The sequence below is a fragment of the Cherax quadricarinatus genome, chromosome 49, assembly GCF_038502225.1.
Source record: "Cherax quadricarinatus isolate ZL_2023a chromosome 49, ASM3850222v1, whole genome shotgun sequence".
In the NCBI taxonomy this organism is placed as follows: domain Eukaryota; kingdom Metazoa; phylum Arthropoda; class Malacostraca; order Decapoda; family Parastacidae; genus Cherax; species Cherax quadricarinatus.
In genome coordinates this window covers 7723270-7744865 of record NC_091340.1, presented here as the reverse complement: position 1 = coordinate 7744865, position 21596 = coordinate 7723270, and the positions used below count along the sequence as shown (strand labels likewise).

Sequence of the window (21596 nt, the reverse complement as noted above, 5' to 3'; positions counted from 1 at the left end):
CCTTCCTTAAGATCTTTTTAACTGACAGGCATTTCCGTGTTCGGGTTAATAATGTGCTCTCCCCGGACTTTATCCAAGCTGAAGGTGTCCCCCAGGGATGTGTTCTGAGCACAACACTTTTTCTCCTTGCTATTAATGATTTGGCCTCTTAGTCTTCCATCAAATATTTGGTCATCACTCTATGTTGATGACTTCGCTATTGCCTGTGCAGGCGCTGACTGTCACCTCATTACAGTTTCTCTCCAGCAAGCAGTCGACCGTGTTTCCAATTGGGCCACCACACATGGGTTTAAATTTTCCAGCACTAAAACCCACCAAATTACTTTTACTAGACACTCTGTCATCTCCGATCATCCTTTGTACCTCTGGCTCCCGTATCCCTGAACTTGATACAGTCGAGTTTCTGGGCCTCCTCTTTGACCGTAGGTTATCCTGGAAACCTCACATTACCTTTCTGAAGGCAACTTGTCACAGCCGGCTGAACCTTTTTAAAACCCTTGCTCATCTTTCATGGGGAGCTGATCGTCGAACCCTCCTTCGCCTACATTCCACCCTTATTTTATCGAAACTTGATTATGGTGACCAGATCTATTCAGCGGTATCTCCTGCTACTCTCTAGCCTTAACCCCATTCATCACCAAGGATTACGTTTATGCCTTGGTGCTTTTCGCTCTTCCCCTGTCGAGAGCCTCTATGCAGAAGCGAACGTTCCATCCTTTTCCGATCGCCGTGATGCCCATTGCCTTCGCTGCTATGTACGCTCTCATGATCTCCGCAATTCTTCCATTTATAGAATGGTCACTGATATTAGTAGACATTCTTTATTTGTTCGCTGCCCCTGTTTACTCCGTCCCTTCTCTCTTTGCCTTAATTCGCTCTTGTCTTCTCTTCAATTACCACCTTTCTATGTTCATGTAGCATCTCAATTTTTCCTATCCCCCTGGGAAGTTCCAGCTGTTAGTCTGTTCTTTCTCTCTCCCTTGCTCAAAAGCCCAACTCTCTACGGTCGCTTCCCACTCTTTTTATTGACCACTTTCACTCTCATTCTCATGCCATTGCTGTGTACACAGATGGCTCTAAGTCTTCTGACAGCATAGGATTCACAGCAGTGTTTCTGGACAGTGTCGTACGAGGGCATTTACTACCTTCGGCTAGTATTTTTACTGCTGAATTGTATGCCATCCTTGCAGCACTTATCCGTATTGCATCTATGCCTGTGTCATCATTTGTGGTTGTCTCAGACTCCCTTAGTGCTTTACAGGCTATACAGAACTTTGATACACCTCACCCCTTAGTCCTCCATATCCAACTTTGGCTACACCGCATCTTTACCAAGCATAAAGATATTGTTTTTTGTTGGGTCCCTGGTCATGTTGACGTACAGGGCAATGAACAGGCAGACACTGCTGCGTGGTCAGCAGTACATGACCTACCAGTTTCATATAGAGGTATTCCAGTTACGGACTATTTTGCTGCAATATCTTCCCACCTTCACACCCGTTGGCAACAACGTTGGTCTGTGCTCGGCAACAAACTTCAATCTATTAAACCGAGTATAGGTTACTGGCCGTCTTCTTATCACGTGTCGAGGTTGGGAGACTACTCTCTCCCGTCTTCGCATTGGCCATACTCGTCTTACTCATGGATATCTCATGGAGAGGCGCCCTGCTCCTCTCTGTGAGAATTGCCAAGCTCCATTATCAGTCAGCCACATTCTGTTGGACTGCCCACTTTATCAACGAGCACGCAGAATTTACCTCCATCGTCGTCTTCGCTCTGCTGCTCTCTCTGCCTTCCCTTCTCGCTGATGGACCCACCTTTCATCCGGACTCTCTCATTGACTTTTTGACAACTGACTGACTTCACAAATTCTGATACCTTCAGCCCTTTCTACTTCAATCTCTTGCTACCCTCTACCCCCGTACTATCCCCTGTCCCGCTGTTTTCTGTAACCTACTGATCATCCCTCCTCCCTTCTGCCATCCAATACCCTCGCTTCCTTCCCTACCCTGCAGCGCTGTATAGCCCTTGTGGCTTAGCGCTTCTTTTTGATTATAATAATAATAATTTACTTTCATTGTTCCTTGATAATGCGAGTACTCACGAAAGCGCTTGGATCTTCTCTATTCTTTCACAGTGGTTGTTTTGCATATTCTGAAATCACCTGTTTACTGTGATCTTATTGCATATATATATATATATTTACATTAAGAATAGTTTGTCACTGCATGAACAACACTGAAAAATCTGTGTATGTTATACACATGATTGGTTAGATAGCACATACCACGTGGTTCTTCAACTTTTAATAACCAAACTATTGATCGTAAGATTCGACAAAATCTTACTTGCTAGACTAAAAGTCCAGATGCGTGAACAACGCGTCAAAATTACTATAAAACAATAAAATTGGTTTCTGAATTGCATAAAACGTTTAATTTCTTGGCTAATGTTATGTTCTGCAGATATCCGGGTATTACCATCTTATGTACGTTAACAGATGTACATAAAATTAACCAACAATGTAAAGATGGAATTAACGCTCCGACAACTGTTGAGGTACAATTTTAAATACGGTGCAAATGTTAGTTGTCAAAATGTTTTTGTCACACATAAGATTACTGACAGATTACAATGCTTCAATTTTAATTGTGACAGCGTGAGGGCAGGAAGTGCTGTTGTGGTAAATCAGCCTAATGGTACTACATTAGAAGTGTATTAGAATTAATAACTGGACTTCCATCTTGCAGACTAAACTGTTTGCCATAATTGTTGCTCTCAACCTTGTGGAAACTAGGATATCAGTTTATTTGTAACTGACTATTACTGGCTGTAAAAACCAGAGACCTGAACGTAGCATGCTTGTGTGTGAAGCTGCGCACAGATATACACATTAAGACGTGGGTTAGTCAGGTTTTTGTGGATTCCTTCTCACAGAGGTCTCCAGCAGCATGACAAAGTTGATGACTTGGCTAAACTAATAATAGAGAATGGAGAGTATAATTATGGCTTCCTCACATAAGTTAAAAAAGTAATGGCAGAGAAGAACTAGCAGACGAGTTGAAGACAGTAGAACAGTGCAGATAGGAACTAACAGATCCACTCTCCATCATAATGAAATGCGGCAAGTTAAACATATATATGGAGAAAGTAACAATGTTATATTAAAAGATTACCGATATACTAAGGCTAGACTAGAAGTATCTCTAGCAGTATGGTTCATATATACAGATGGCGACGACACCAAATACAAGGTGTGTGGATAAAAACAGGTCTATACAGTAGTGTGTGGATACAAACAGGTCTATACAGTAGTGTGTGGATACAAACAGGTCTATACAGTAGTGTGTGGATACAAACAGGTCTATACAGCAATGTGTGTGGACAGAGAGATCCACTAAGTTCCTCCTCCACAGTCACACTTCACCACCACACCTTCCCACAGTCCCATTTCACCACACCTCCCCCCACAGTCACACTTCACCTCCCCACACAGTCACATTTCACCACCACACCTCCCCAGTCACACTTCACCACACCTTCCCACACAGTCACACTTCACCACCACACCTTCCCACTTCTCACTCTTTCAACCTTTCATTCGTTTTCCACCCCATATTAACTCTTTCATTCCATTCTCACTCTTCTTTCACTGTTCTTTCAGTGAATGCGGAGTGCTGTTGACTCACCGGGCGGAGGACCTTGGAGATAAAGTAAGTCTTGAGACCAGCAGCTCTGAGAGCGTCCTCACGGCGCTCACCGTACGCGGGCTCAACTTCGAACTCTCCACCGATGTACTCCAGAGTTTTGTTGCTGATGTGTACACGCCTGCCGGGAGATACACACGGATTATGTGCACACGCCTGCCGGGAGATACACACGGATTATGTGCACACGCCTGCCGGGAGATACACACGGATTATGTGCACATGCCTGCCGGGAGATACACACGGATTATGTGCACATGCCTGCCGGGAGATACACACGGATTATGTGCACATGCCTGCCGGGAGATACGGATTATGTGCACATGCCTGCCGAAATACACACACACACACACACACACACACACACACACACACACACACACACACACACACACACACACACACACACACACACACACACACACACACACACACACACACTCATATATGTCGTGCCGAATAGGTAAAACTGGTTAATTAGCATTAAGTCCTTTCTAAAATTCTTTTATACGCTTGAAGGTATATTTTTCATTTATGCTAATGTAAAAATTAATAATTTTATACCAGCAGAACCTTAAATAACTTACTTAACCTTATTATAACAAGCGCAATTTAATTTAGCCTAATCCAGCTAAATACATTTTAGCTAAGTTTGCAGTAATTTAACAATAAACAAATACAATGAAATGTATTTTTTTTTAGTTAGGTTTGTTATGCAGGGTTCTGCATGACATCGTAATGTACATATAGTGGAGAAGTGTACCATAATACGTAGTATGAATGTTATAATTGTAAAGAATAATTTTATAATTCATAATGTGCATTTGGGGGTACTGTAAATTAGGTTAAATTATAATTATAAAGAAATCCTGCTAGGGATTTATTTTCCAACTGTGTTTGGGTACGCTGGGTCAGAGTGGCTGGGGGGGGGGGAAGTCACGTGGAGTCGGCATGGTGTGGAGGCTGGCGTCGGAGATCCTGTGTATTTAAGCTAAGTTTGTAGTTGTGTACTCCTTTTGTTTAACCAACTCAAGCCATAGGCTCTTCTATGGCTTACCTGTATGTTCACCCAGGCTCGGACATGGTCAGGGTGCTGTGGGATGAGTGAGGAAATAAGAAATGGGGCTTGTAGTGGAGCAGTGACGGCCTGGCACTGACTAGGCCTAGTGGTTATGGTGGCTGGACCTCCAGTCAGCTGTTTCTTGTGTACCCTCATTTGGACGTTTAGGATTAAGGTGTTGCTAGAGTGTGTATATAATGTTATGTTGAATAAATAGATATATTTTCCTAACTGGGATTTTTGCCTTACCCTCTGTTAACCAACCCATTAAAGTAACACATACTGGTTTAGCTCTTTCTGTTTTGACTGGGATAGCCCTGGGTGACCTGTTTATGCTTGAGATGTGTGTAACTTTTACCTTTGCCCTTAGACAAGGCACTAGCCCCCAGGTATCCCACCTTTCTGCGTAACAAGGTTCAAAATGATTTTTGCGAAATTATTGAATACACAAAATTTCGCTTGCCTTATTAGGCAGGAAGAGTGTTGCGATTTAAGCCAAAATCGCAAGTTTTACCTATTCGGCTTTGTCAAGCCGTAACGGCTTGACAAAGCTCCTGGAGAGCGAAACGTTGCCACAATAAAAATGTCACATTAGTTGCAAGTGTCTTTTTACCTAACAGTATTTTTAGCGCTGAACCCAGGCAGTTCATTCAGCGCAAGACGTGGTTGAAGGCTCGATCCTCTGTCTGTTATACACCCCAAGTCTGAATGTAACTTAATGGCACGAAACTTTTAACACTGCAGCAAGGTGATGGAACGGTTTGAGCGGCTTTGCCTAAGAACTCGGCACTCCCTCCCTCCCTAAATTAGCCTAAATAACGGAACTTTTTTCCCAACTTGTTTACTTTTGCTGTGGGGAATCATGGAGAAAGTTACCAGTAGTTACTCTCCTTGTGTTGATATGGTTCATATGGTGGGTGTCTGAGGTGGGAGTACCACATGAAGCCAGGTTTGGTTCTAGGACTGGTGAGACATGATGTACAACTGTCGGTGTTCTTCCCAGTTCTTCTTCAGGCCATCACTAGCTGAATATTGCTGGTGTCTCTGGCTCTTCCAGTTTAAATAGGCGGTTTTGCTAAGCCTTGTTCTGTGCAAGACAGGTATACAATACCGACAAGATGAAAGTGAAGACACTTGTGCAACATCTGGGTATCTTTATTGTAGAAGTTTCGCCATCCAGTGGCTTTATCAATACAGATTCTAGGACATAATAAGAAAACAGAAGAACTATATACAAAAGATGAGGTAATCAATCCCACAGCCTTGAAGGTGGTGTTTAGAGCACCGTGGTTGTAGAGATTCTGAAGCACAGGCAAGGAGACTGGCGCTTATATAGGCATCAGTGAATAGGGACGTGTAGCAGACGAGGGCATAGTCACTGGTAGGCGGGATTCCCCTGTGGAAGTAGGTCCTTCCCAAATTGATGGGTCAGTTGCAGTAGCTGTGAAGAAGGTGATGTAGATGTCCTCTGAACCAGTTCTGTCAGTTCTGAGAGAGCTGGGGCTGTGCCCTGGGCAGGGTAAGTGGTGGTCCTGGACAGCTGGAGCTGTGCCCTGGGTAGGGTAAGTGGTGGTCCTGGGCAGCTGGGGCTGTGCCCTGGGTAGGGTAAGTGGTGGTCCTGGACAGCTGGGGCTGTGCCCTGCATAGGGTAAGTGGTGGTCCTGGACAGCTGGGGCTGTGCCCTGGGTAGGGTCCTGGAGACAGTGGGCACTGCTTGTCACGTTGGTACGGGGCGTGAGGCCTGGTGTGGGGCAGCGGACTTCATTAATAGTCCACCACTACTCTGCTCTTGACTCATGAAATCGTTATAACACAATTGAAAACAAACCACGGAACGGTTGGGGTTGAAACCCATGGCGAGTGAGTCGTATTGCAGCCACCTGGCTCAGTGGTTTACGCACTGGCCTAGAGCTGTACTACTCTCTCGCCATGGGTTTAAACCCCATCCATTCCGTGTTTTTTTTATTCTGCTTTTTCTATCCTTTTGCACTTTTATTCTGTTCTTTCTCTTAAATATCACAAAACAGGAAAGAAACTTTTATTAGTTATGAGGCGTCCTCCGTCCCCTGGTCGTCAGGAGGCGTCCTCCGTCCCCTGGTCGTCAGGAGGCGTCCTCCGTCCCCTGGTCGTCAGGAGGCGTCCTCCGTCCCCTGGTCGTCAGGAGGCGTCCTCCGTCCCCTGGTCGTCAGGAGGCGTCCTCCGTCCCCTGGTCGTCAGGAGGCGTCCTCCGTCCCCTGGTCGTCAGGAGGCCTGGGAATTACTGCTGACGGTGCCAGCGTTGACCTGGTTCATGACAACGACCCAGAGACGCCCCGCTGCTGTGCTTGGTCCTGGCTTTCACAACTCTCTCAGTTCTGAATTTGTCTCTGTGGACAACCCAGTGCCAGGCTGTCTATTTTTTAATATGGTTGGGGAGCTTGGGGGAGGTGTGTGGAGGAGAGTGGGGGTTGAGGAGAGAGTATGGGGGGTTGAGGAGAGAGTATGGGGGGTTGAGGAGAGAGAGAGAGAGAGAGAGGGGGAGGGGGTTAAAATAAAACAGTGCAGCCGTCAAATAAAAAGTGTTCCGTGCAGGTTGTACCGAACACACAGGTGCTGGCTGAAGGATGCTTGCTGGGCACCACTAGCCTCTTAATTTGTACACTTAGACGTGTAATTACCATCAAGCACCAGCTATAATAGTATACCTTGCCTAATTGAATTTTTCAACGCCCTCGCACGAACACAGACACACACACATACAGACAAACAAGGAGGAAGACGACTGTAAAAGAACAAATAATAAGGCTGAATAGGAAAGTGTAATTAAAAGAAGACAGAGAAGTTTGTGAGGAATTAAGCAAAATATTAAAGGACAGTGACTGAGGAAACAGGGGCTGTGCCAGAATGTAGAGTTGAAAGGGGTTAATATGCAAGTATTGGATAGAATTCATGTATCAAAGGCAGAAGTAATGAAACTATTAAAAGTCACACACATCAAAAGTCATGGGGCCTGACGGTACATCACCATGGATACTGAAAGAGGGAGCGGAAGAAATGTGTAAACCCATAGCAATGAACTGCAATATGTCCGTGGAGATGAGAGACCTACTGGATAACTACCAACGTGATCTCAATATACAGTCAAGGGGACACACAAAAGACACTGAATTATAGGCCAGAATCATCTGAATTATCTTTTCCAATACTTTGGACAACATTTAACAGTACAAGAGTTCCTGAGCATCAAGAAAAATGAGACTTTTTTTTTCCAGAAAGCCATCACAGATTTAATAACTTAAATCTTGCCTCACTAACCTACTGGAGTTCTACGACACAATAACGGAATTCAAGCAAGAAAGACAAGGATGGGTTGACTGCATATTTCTGAACTGTAGGGAAGCACCTGACACTGTACCCCACCAGAGACTGATTCACAAATTATCGCAGGGATCAGAAGACAAAAGGGGGGGGGGTTGAGGCTAAAGAAATATTTCAAGGTGGGAGAGTGCAACAAACGGGGTTCCCCAAGGATCAGTTCCAGGAACTCTATTATTTTTAATATGCGTAAATGACCTGATGCAGGAGACTGACTGTGTTGCTTCATTTTTTTCGGAAGATTTAAATGTAATGAGATTAATACAAACTGGAGAGGATAAAAGAGAGACCACGGGTAGACCAGAGGACAGAGACCACGGGTAGACCAGAGGACAGACCACGGGTAGACCAGAGGACAGAGACCACGGGTAGACCAGAGGACAGAGACTACAGGTAGACCAGAGGACAGAGACCACGGGTAGACCAGAGGACAGAGACCACGGGTAGACCAGAGGACAGACCATGGGTAGACCAGAGGACAGAGACCACGGGTAGACCAGAGGACAGAGACTACAGGTAGACCAGAGGACAGAGACCACGGGTAGACCAGAGGACAGAGACCACGGGTAGACCAGAGGACAGAGACCACAGGTAGACCAGAGGACAGAGACCACGGGTAGACCAGAGGACAGAGACCACGGGTAGACCAGAGGACAGAGACCACAGGTAGACCAGAGGACAGAGACCACAGGTAGACCAGAGGACAGAGACCACGGGTAGACCAGAGGACAGAGACCACGGGTAGACCAGAGGACAGAGACCACGGGTAGACCAGAGGACAGAGACTACAGGTAGACCAGAGGACAGAGACCACGGGTAGACCAGAGGACAGAGACCACAGGTAGACCAGAGGACAGAGACCACGGGTAGACCAGAGGACAGAGACCACGGGTAGACCAGAGGACAGAGACCACGGGTAGACCAGAGGACAGAGACCACGGGTAGACCAGAGGACAGAGACCACAGGTAGACCAGAGGACAGAGACCACAGGTAGACCAGAGGACAGAGACCACGGGTAGACCAGAGGACAGAGACCACAGGTAGACCAGAGGACAGAGACCACGGGTAGACCAGAGGACAGAGACCACGGGTAGACCAGAGGACAGAGACCACGGGTAGACCAGAGGACAGAGACCACAGGTAGACCAGAGGACAGAGACCACGGGTAGACCAGAGGACAGAGACCACAGGTAGACCAGAGGACAGAGACCACGGGTAGACCAGAGGACAGAGACCACAGGTAGACCAGAGGACAGAGACCACGGGTAGACCAGAGGACAGAGACCACGGGTAGACCAGAGGACAGAGACTACAGGTAGACCAGAGGACAGAGACCACGGGTAGACCAGAGGACAGAGACCACGGGTAGACCAGAGGACAGAGACCACTGGTAGACCAGAGGACAGAGACCACGGGTAGACCAGAGGACAGAGACTACAGGTAGACCAGAGGACAGAGACCACGGGTAGACCAGAGGACAGAGACCACAGGTAGACCAGAGGACAGAGACCACGGGTAGACCAGAGGACAGAGACCACGGGTAGACCAGAGGACAGAGACCACGGGTAGACCAGAGGACAGAGACCACGGGTAGACCAGAGGACAGGGACTACAGGTAGACCAGAGGACAGAGACTACAGGTAGACCAGAGGACAGAGACTACAGGTAGACCAGAGGACAGAGACTACAGGTAGACCAGAGGACAGAGACCACGGGTAGACCAGAGGACAGAGACCACGGGTAGACCAGAGGACAGAGACCACAGGTAGACCAGAGGACAGAGACCACGGGTAGACCAGAGGACAGAGACCACGGGTAGACCAGAGGACAGAGACCACGGGTAGACCAGAGGACAGAGACCACGGGTAGACCAGAGGACAGAGACCACGGGTAGACCAGAGGACAGAGACCACGGGTAGACCAGAGGACAGAGACCACGGGTAGACCAGAGGACAGAGACCACGGGTAGACCAGAGGACAGAGACTACAGGTAGACCAGAGGACAGAGACTACAGGTAGACCAGAGGACAGAGACTACAGGTAGACCAGAGGACAGAGACTACAGGTAGACCAGAGGACAGAGACTACAGGTAGACCAGAGGACAGAGACTACAGGTAGACCAGAGGACAGAGACTACAGGTACACCAGAGGACAGAGACTACAGGTAGACCAGAGGACAGAGACTACAGGTAGACCAGAGGACAGGGACTACAGGTAGACCAGAGGACAGAGACTACAGGTAGACCAGAGGACAGAGACTACAGGTAGACCAGAGGACAGAGACTACAGGTAGACCAGAGGACAGAGACTACAGGTAGACCAGAGGACAGGGACTACAGGTAGACCAGAGGACAGAGACTACAGGTAGACCAGAGGACAGAGACTACAGGTAGACCAGAGGACAGAGACTACAGGTAGACCAGAGGACAGAGACTACAGGTAGACCAGAGGACAGGGACTACAGGTAGACCAGAGGACAGAGACTACAGGTAGACCAGAGGACAGAGACTACAGGTAGACCAGAGGACAGAGACTACAGGTAGACCAGAGGACAAAGACTACAGGTAGACCAGAGGACAGAGACTACAGGTAGACCAGAGGACAGGGACTACAGGTAGACCAGAGGACAGAGACTACAGGTAGACCAGAGGACAGAGACTACAGGTAGACCAGAGGACAGGGACTACAGGTAGACCAGAGGACAGAGACTACAGGTAGACCAGAGGACAGAGACTACAGGTAGACCAGAGGACAGAGACTACAGGTAGACCAGAGGACAGAGACTACAGGTAGACCAGAGGACAGAGACCACAGGTAGACCAGATGACAGAGACTACAGGTAGACCAGAGGACAGAGACCACGGGTAGACCAGAGGACAGAGACTACAGGTAGACCAGAGGACAGAGACCACGGGTAGACCAGAGGACAGAGACTACAGGTAGACCAGAGGACAGAGACCACGGGTAGACCAGAGGACAGAGACTACAGGTAGACCAGAGGACAGAGACCACGGGTAGACCAGAGGACAGAGACTACAGGTAGACCAGAGGACAGAGACCACAGGTAGACCAGAGGACAGAGACTACAGGTAGACCAGAGGACAGAGACTACAGGTAGACCAGAGGACAGAGACCACAGGTAGACCAGAGGACAGAGACTACAGGTAGACCAGAGGACAGAGACCACAGGTAGACCAGAGGACAGAGACCACAGGTAGACCAGAGGACAGAGACTACAGGTAGACCAGAGGACAGAGACCACAGGTAGACCAGAGGACAGAGACCACAGGTAGACCAGAGGACAGAGACTACAGGTAGACCAGAGGACAGAGACCACAGGTAGACCAGAGGACAGAGACTACAGGTAGACCAGAGGACAGAGACTACAGGTAGACCAGAGGACAGAGACTACAGGTAGACCAGAGGACAGAGACCACAGGTAGACCAGAGGACAGAGACCACAGGTAGACCAGAGGACAGAGACTACAGGTAGACCAGAGGACAGAGACCACAGGTAGACCAGAGGACAGAGACAACAGGTAGACCAGAGGACAGAGACCACGGGTAGACCAGAGGACAGAGACCACAGGTAGACCAGAGGACAGAGACCACAGGTAGACCAGAGGACAGAGACTACAGGTAGACCAGAGGACAGAGACCACAGGTAGACCAGAGGACAGAGACTACAGGTAGACCAGAGGACAGAGACTACAGGTAGACCAGAGGACAGAGACTACAGGTAGACCAGAGGACAGAGACTACAGGTAGGACAGAGACTACAGGTAGACCAGAGGACAGAGACTACAGGTAGACCAGAGGACAGAGACTACAGGTAGACCAGAGGACAGAGACTACAGGTAGACCAGAGGACAGAGACCACAGGTAGACCAGAGGACAGAGACTACAGGTAGGACAGAGACTACAGGTAGACCAGAGGACAGAGACTACAGGTAGACCAGAGGACAGAGACCACAGGTAGACCAGAGGACAGAGACTACAGGTAGACCAGAGGACAGAGACTACAGGTAGACCAGAGGACAGAGACTACAGGTAGACCAGAGGACAGAGACCACAGGTAGACCAGAGGACAGGGACTACAGGTAGACCAGAGGACAGAGACTACAGGTAGACCAGAGGACAGGGACTACAGGTAGACCAGAGGACAGGGACTACAGGTAGACCAGAGGACAGGGACTACAGGTAGACCAGAGGACAGAGACTACAGGTAGACCAGAGGACAGAGACTACAGGTAGACCAGAGGACAGGGACTACAGGTAGACCAGAGGACAGAGACTACAGATAGACCAGAGGACAGGGACTACAGGTAGACCAGAGGACAGGGGCTACAGGTAGACCAGAGGACAGGAACTACAGGTAGACCAGAGGACAGAGACTACAGGTAGACCAGAGGATACAAGATCCACTAACGAGTCACCATCGAGGCACCACTGAGACTCATCAACGGATGGGACTGAGTCATCACTGGGACTCATCAGTGTCCTCTACCGTTAAAGTCAGTATGGTAGAGGACACTGAAAAAGTACAGGAAGACATAAACAGGGTTTTCCAGTGGGCAGTGAAGAACATGACTTTCAATGGTGATGGAAAGAACGAAGAACTCAAAAGGAGCACTATATACAAAACTCAAGAGGGTCACCAAATAGAATGAAAGGAACGCGTAAAAGACCTGGGAGTAATTATGTCAGCGGACCTTTGTTTTAAAGACCATAACAAGAAAAGATCACGACAGCCAGGAAGATGACTGGGTGGGTATTGAGAACTTTCAAAACAAGGAAAATAATGCCGATGGTGACACACTTCAAATCGCTAGTGCTCCCTCACTTAGAATATTGCTCAGTGCAGATGGCCCCGTTCAAGGCAGGAGAAATATCTGAGCTGGAACAAATACAGAGATCGTTTACGGCTCACACTGAGCCAGTAAAGCACCTAAACTACTGGGAACGCCTTCAAGTCTTGAACATGTACTCATTGAAGCGTAGGAGAGGTACATGATAATATACTATACCTGGAAGGTACTCGAGGGCTTGGTCCCAAATCTGCACACTGCCATAACAACATACTGGAGTGAGAGATATGGGAGGAAGTGTAAAATAAACCCAGTGAGGAGCAGGGGTGCGGTGGGGACAATAGGGGAACACTGTATCAACATGCGGGGTCCTAGACTAGTCAACATCTTACCAGAAGATATCAGAAACACTGCTGGAACAAGTGTAGAAGCCTTCAAGAGGAAACTGGACAAGCATCTTCACCAGGTGCCAGATTAACCAGGCTGTGGGGCAGCGGGCCTCCAGCAGCAACAGCCTGGTTGACCAGGCAAGCACCAGACGAGCCTGGCCCATGGCCGGGCTCAGAGAGTAGACAAACTCTCGAAACTCTTCAAAGGTACATCATCAATGGGACTCATCAGCGGGTGGGACTGAGTCATCAATGGGACTCATCAGCTGGTGGGACTGAGTCATCAATGGGACTCATCAGCTGGTGGGACAGTCATCAATGGGACTCATCAGCTGGTGGGACAGTCATCAATGGGACTCATCAACTCAAGCAAAAGTTTTTCGTCTTCTCAGCAAATCTTAAAACTTTCTTTTTGGTCAAAGTTCATTTAATGACGAAAGTTTTAATTCTGACCTTTTTTATTCAAGTTATTCTGGTTTTATGTTCCTTATTGAACGTGAAAAATACTGCACATACGTGGAAAGGCGATACTGGCTTAAATAGCAACGCTCTTCTTGCCGAATAAGGCAAGTCAAAGTTTGTATATGCAATAATTTCGCAAAAATAATTCTGAACCTAACGAAAATTTATTTCATTGCGTTTGTTTATTATGAAATTATTGTAAAGTTATCTAAAAAATATTTAGCTGGATTAGGCTAAATTAAATTGAGCTTGTTATAGTAGGGTTAGGTAAGTTTTCTAAGGTTCTTTTGGTACAAAAATATTAATTTTTACATTAATATAAATGAAAAATATACCATTAAACGGATAAGAGAAAAATTTAGAAAGGACTTAATTTTAAATGAGTTCTTGGTAAGTGACCAACTTTTCATATTCGGCACGATATATATATATATATATATATATATATATATATATATATATATATATATATATATATATATATATATATATATATATATATATTATATATATTTATTTATTTATTTATCACACTGGCCGATTCCCACCAAGGCAGGGTGGCCCGAAAAAGAAAAACTTTCACCATCATTCACTCCATCACTGTCTTGCCAGAAGGGTGCTTTACACTACAGTTTTTAAACTGCAACATTAACACCCCTCCTTCAGAGTGGAGGCACTGTACTTCCCATCTCCAGGACTCAAGTCCGGCCTGCCGGTTTCCCTGAACCCCTTCATAAATGTTACTTTGCTCACACTCCAACAGCACGTCAAGTATTAAAAACCATTTGTCTCCATTCACTCCTATCAAACACGCTCACGCATGCCTGCTGGAAGTCCAAGCCCCTCGCACACAAAACCTCCTTTACCCCCTCCCTCCAACCTTTCCTAGGCCGGCCCCTACCCCGCCTTTCTTCCACTACAGACTGATACACTCTTGATACGCTCCATTCTCTCCACATGTCCGAACCACCTCAACAACCTTTCCTCAGCCCTCTGGACAACAGTTTTGGTAATCCCGCACCTCCTCCTAACTTCCAAACTACGAATTCTCTGCATTATATTCACACCACACATTGCCCTCAGACATGACATCTCCACTGCCTCCAGCCTTCTCCTCGCTGCAACATTCATCACCCATGCTTCACACCCATATAAGAGTGTTGGTAAAACTATACTCTCATACATTCCCCTCTTTGCCTCCAAGGACAAAGTTCTTTGTCTCCACAGACTCATAAGTGCACCACTCACCCTTTTCCCCTCATCAATTCTATGATTCACCTCATCCTTCATAGACCCATCCGCTGACACGTCCACTCCCAAATATCTGAATACGTTCACCTCCTCCATACTCTCTCCCTCCAATCTGATATCCAATCTTTCATCACCTAATATTTTTGTTATCCTCATAACCTTACTCTTTCCTGTATTCACTTTTAATTTTCTTCTTTTGCACACCCTACCAAATTCATCCACCAATCTCTGCAACTTCTCTTCAGAATCTCCCAGGAGCACAGTGTCATCAGCAAAGAGCAACTGTGACAACTCCCACTTTATGTGTGATTCTTTATCTTTTAACTCCACGCCTCTTGTCAAGACCCTCGCATTTACTTCTCTTACAACCCCATCTACAAATATATTAAACAACCACGGTGACATCACACATCCTTGTCTAAGGCCTACTTTTACTGGGAGATAATTTCCCTCTTTCCTATGTACTCTAACTTGAGCCTCACTATCCTCGTAAAAACTCTTCACTGCTTTCAGTAACCTACCTCCTACACCATACACCTGCAACATCTGCCACATTGCCCCCCTATCCACCCTGTCATACGCCTTTTCCAAATCCATAAATGCCACAAAGACCTCTTTAGCCTTATCTAAATACTGTTCACTTATATGTTTCACTGTAAACACCTGGTCCACACACCCCCTACCTTTCCTAAAGCCTCCTTGTTCATCTGCTATCCTATTCTCAGTCTTACTTTTAATTCTTTCAATAATAACTCTACCATACACTTTACCAGGTATACTCAACAGACTTATCCCCCTATAATTTTTGCACTCTCTTTTGTCCCCTTTGCCTTTATACAAAGGAACTATGCATGCTCTCTGCCAATCCCTAGGTACCTTACCCTCTTCCATACATTTATTAAATAATTGCACCAACCACTCCAAAACTATATCCCCACCTGCTTTTAACATTTCTATCTTTATCCATCAATCCCGGCTGCCTTACCCCCTTTCATTTTACCTACTGCCTCACGAACTTCCCCCACACTCACAACTGGCTCTTCCTCACTCCTACAAGATGTTATTCCTCCTTGTCCTATACACGAAATCACAGCTTCCCTATCTTCATCAACATTTAACAATTCCTCAAAATATTCCCTCCATCTTCCCAATACCTCTAACTCTCCATTTAATAACTCTCCTCTCCTATTTTTAACTGATAAATCCATTTGTTCTCTAGGCTTCCTTAACTTGTTAATCTCGCTCCAAAACTTTTTCTTATTTTCAACAAAATTTGTTGATAACATCTCACCCACTCTCTCATTTGCTCTCTTTTTACATTGCTTCACCACTCTCTTAACATCTCTCTTTTTCTCCATATATATATATATATATATATATATATATATATATATATATATATATATATATATATATATATATATATATATATATATATATATATATATATATATAGGTACCACCTCTAGAACTGTCCTGGGGACCCTCATCCTCAGAGAAAAGAATAAACTTGCTTTAGGGAAAATTCAAGATTCTCCCTGAAGCTGTTTGAGAATATATAATATATATATATATATATATATATATATATATATATATATATATATATATATATATATATATATATATATATATATATATATATTATATAAACATATATATATATATATATATATATATATATATATATATATATATATATATATATATATATATAATGGTGCTCACACACACATTTACCCAGGCTTCACACTACTCACAAGCACTTACCCAGGCTTCCCACTACACACAAGCACTTACCCAGGCTTCACACTACTCACAAGCACTTACCCAGGCTTCACACTACTCACAAGCACTTACCCAGGCTTCACACTACTCACAAGCACTTACCCAGGCTTCCCACTACTCACAAGCACTTACCCAGGCTTCACACTACTCACAAGCACTTACCCAGGCTTCCCACTACTCACAAGCACTTACCCAGGCTTCCCACTACTCACAAGCACTTACCCAGGCTTCCCACTACTCACAAGCACTTACCCAGGCTTCACACTACTCACAAGCACTTACCCAGGCTTCCCACTACTCACAAGCACTTACCCAGGCTTCCCACTACTCACAAGCACTTACCCAGGCTTCCCACTACTCACAAGCACTTACCCAGGCTTCCCACTACTCACAAGCACTTACCCAGGCTTCCCACTACTCACAAGCACTTACCCAGGCTTCCCACTACTCACAAGCACTTACCCAGGCTTCACACTACTCACAAGCACTTACCCAGGCTTTCCACTACTCACAAGCACTTACCCAGGCTTTCCACTACTCACAAGCACTTACCCAGGCTTCCCACTACTCACAAGCACTTACCAAGGCTTCCCACTACTCACAAGCACTTACCCAGGCTTCACACTACTCACAAGCACTTACCCAGGCTTCCCACTACTCACAAGCACTTACCCAGGCTTCCCACTACTCACAAGCACTTACCCAGGCTTCCCACTACTCACAAGCACTTACCCAGGTTTCCCACTACTCACAAGCACTTACCCAGGCTTCCCACTACTCACAAGCACTTACCCAGGCTTCCCACTACTCACAAGCACTTACCCAGGCTTCACACTACTCACAAGCACTTACCCAGGCTTCCCACTACTCACAAGCACTTACCCAGGCTTCCCACTACTCACAAGCACTTACCCAGGCTTCCCACTACTCACAAGCACTTACCCAGGCTTCCCACTACTCACAAGCACTTACCCAGGCTTCACACTACTCACAAGCACTTACCCAGGCTTCCCACTACTCACAAGCACTTACCCAGGCTTCCCACTACTCACAAGCACTTACCCAGGCTTCCCACTACTCTCCATCTTGTTAGCTAACACGACATCTTTGCTGTACACATCAAACTGCCACTGTCTCTGTCCCAGCACGCCTGCCAGCACGGCTCCAGTATGGATTCCAACACGCATGTCCACCGTGCATCCCGTCGTCTCACGTACGTACCTGTACATACAAACACATCTTAATGACCTGTGACTTGCTAATGAGGGTAGGTCATTATGCTAGGTTGCAGGTCATTCTAAGAGACGATAGTTCCAGTACAGTGCTAACTCCAGTTCTGATGGGAGGAACTCTTTGAAGTTGTCGTACCTACTGAACCATAATACAATGCCTGACGATACCCTCATCAGCCTACTGAAGTCTCCAGACTCGGGAAGAAATACTTCATTATCATTACCCGGAGGTCGTTCCAAGGGTCAATGCCCTCGCGGCCCGGTCTTCAACCAGGCCTCACAGCGGCTCAGGGACTGATTAACCAGACTGTTGGTGTGACACCCATCCTGTGTGACGGAATATAACATTGGAAACAAATAGTACGTGTTCTACAATATACAGTACCTGTACAGAATACTGTAGCCCCATACTGTGTGTGTGTTCCCACCGTGTAACTCTCGCAATAGAAGAAAAAGTCACAATACCGTGATTGCAACAATACAATCCGCACACAGGAGGCAACTTTTGACGATGTTTCGGTCAGACTTGGACTTGGACCGCTAACTACGTGCGTGTTGTTTCTACTAACTCTCCAGTGTCTGCCAGCGTCGAAACACTGACTCCTGGCCATGATACAAACCCGGGCGGTGGCAGTGGGTGAGGGAGGGGGGTGAAGATGGACTTACTTGATAGCATCTATCATAGAGAGTCCCATATGGACGCAGTTGACAGCGTGGTCGCTCCTCTCTCTAGGGGCGCCAGACACGCAGTAATAACAGTCACCCAGGATCTTGATACGCAACTGGTGGTATTTCTGAAACAGTGATGTAGGTAAATATTAGTGCAGCACAAGAGTGCCTTTGTTGCCGAAACATTTCGACCTCACAGCAGGCGTCTTGTTAATCAACTTATCTATATTGTAAAACATCAGTACAACGGTATATATACTTCCGTACAACGGTATATATACTTCCGTACAACGGTATATATACTTCCGTACAACGGTATATATACTTCCGTACAACGGTATATATACTTCCGTACAACGGTATATATACTTCCGTACAACGGTATATATACTTCAGTACAACGGTATATATACATCAGTACAACGGTATATATACTTACGTATAACGGTATAAATACCTTCTAACAATGGTATCAAGGGTTATAAAACACAAGGTATACAAACACAAGGTAAGTTGAAATAGACAACTGTCAATGAATAAACAGAAGAATGAACGGGGACTCGAACGGTGGTCTGGCTTTGACAGGCATGAGAACAAATACACGATGAAACCTGTGGCTGCGGGAAGAGATGGGTCACAGTTGCTGCCGCTGATACAGACATGTCACAGGAATGGTACAACGTTGGGCCAGCTGCATGCCAGGACCACGGTTCGATTCCCGTCCACTGTTCTGTACATTACAATATATATATATATATATATATATATATATATATATATATATATATATATATATATATATATATATTGTATATATTTCAGACAGCAAGAGACCGGGAGACAGAGGCAGAGAGAGAGAGAGAGAGAGAGAAAGAGAGAGAGAGAGAGAGAGAGAGAGAGAGAGAGAGAGAGAGAGAGAGAGAGAGAGAGAGAGAGAGAGAGAGACAGACAGACAGACAGACAGAGAGAGATGAACACCGGCTATCACAATGTCGAATAATTTGCACGAGGAAATCAATTAAAGGAACAGTAGTTGTCTTCCCTTTCCTATCTCTCCCACTTCTCTCTCTCCCTCTTCCTCCCCAGTTTCTTTCCTGATTTCCCTCCGTCTCTCTTTCCTCTTGCTCTTCTAGTCTTCTACCTCCAGTTTGGATTTCGAATAGGCATGTGATAGGGTGGTTGTGGAAGCACTGTAGCAGATGCAACATTGAATGTTGCATTTATGTGAGTACTGAAGCTCGGGTTAGATCATGAAGGAGAGAGCGGAAGATTATTATCCAGTAAAAGAAGGTCTTATACAGGGTTGTGTGATGTCACTATGGTTATTTAACATCAATATAGATGGGGCTGTAAAACAAGTTAATGCCGGGGTCTTGGGAGACGTGTGAGATTAAAAGATAAAGAATCTGATACAACGTGGGCGTTGTATCAGATGACACTGTGCTTTTGGAAGATTATGAAGAGAAGCTGCAAAAGTTGGCGTGTGAACCTAGGAGGTTTGTGAAAGATATTAAAAATGAGCACAGGGAATAGCATAGTTATGAAAATAACGAAAAAGTGTAGGCAATGAAAGATTGCAGATCTGATTGAAGGGAATATTGAATATCTGAATTTGTTCAGATATTTGTGAGTATGACTCACGAAATCGTAATGACACGATTGCAAACAAACCATACCCCGGCCGGGATTGAACCCGCGGTCAGAGAGTCTCAAAACTCCAGCCCGTCGCGTTAGCCACGGGCTAACGCGACGGGCTGGAGTTTTGAGACTCTCTGACCGCGGGTTCAATCCCGGCCGGGGTATGATTTGTGAGTAGACTTTTCAACAGACTGATCTGTTAATAATGAGGTGAACCATAAAATGAACAAGGAGGGAAAAAGGTACGTGGAAGGTTGAGGAATCTACGAATGACAAGACATTTATCTTTGGAGTCAAAAAGAGGCATGTACCAGAGTATAGCGGCATCAGCACTGTTGTATGGGTGTGAGGCATGGGATTTATACGTTGCAGCGAGGAGGAGCCTGGAGGCAGTAGAAATGTCGTGTTTGAGGGCAATGCGTGGTGTGAATACTATTCTGAGACTTTTGGACATAGAAATTAGAAGACAATGTGAGGTTACCACTGGTATAATTTAGAGGGCTGAATAGAGTTTGATTTGTATTGGGCATTTAGAGAGGATAGAGCAGAATTAGATAACTAAGAGGGTGAATAAATTAGTGTGAAAGGCAGCTGGCAGTGGGGGGTCGGAGTCGTCCCAGGAAAGAAACGTACAGTGCCTGCACTCTGAAGGATGGACCGGTAAGCCAGCGGAAGGCCTCGGTCAGATGACCAAAGCTCCAAAGGCGGGTCATTATCTGACTATGACCCGCGTCAGGAAACATTTGTCCTGTTTCCTGACGAACCTCACCTAACCTAACCTCTGAAGGATAGGTGGAAATGTCAGTTCACAGGGTCGTCTGAACTGTGACGTCAGCACATTTCTGGCAAGACAGTGATTAAACGAATGACGGTGAACGTATTTCTTTTTTTCTAGTTATCCTACGTCGGTATGTCAATAATAATAATAATAATAATAATAATAATAATAATAATAATAATAATAATAATAATAATGAGCTGACTGTAGTTCACTTAGCGATGTTAACAGTAAAGGAAAGCATTCCGTTCCTCTGAACGAAGTTTAGACCAGACAACCCCGTTGATGTACCGTTGTAACAGTGAATGAACGAAGCTAAGCAACAGATGTGAAGGTCCAGTTGCTGGGACCGCTGCCAGACTCATGTAACAGGTGCAGATCAATAGTGTCAGTGGGTGGTGGGTAGGTAGGTGGTGGGTGGGTGGTGGGTTGGTGGGTGGAGGGTGGGTGGGTAAGGT

General features: G+C 45.9%; 1 protein-coding gene across 1 annotated transcript in view; it reads right to left on the bottom strand.

Moving 5' to 3' along the window:
• Positions 1-21596, bottom strand: part of LOC128697076 (Adenylate cyclase 3) — a 271965-nt gene that overhangs the window by 73398 nt on the left and 176971 nt on the right. The window contains exons 3-5 of the mRNA XM_070095170.1: positions 18720-18847; positions 17884-18042; positions 3690-3828 (exon numbers count right to left, since the gene is read on the bottom strand). Of these exons, the coding sequence (XP_069951271.1) occupies positions 3690-3828; positions 17884-18042; positions 18720-18847 (426 nt within the window). The remainder of the gene's footprint in view (positions 1-3689; positions 3829-17883; positions 18043-18719; positions 18848-21596) is intronic.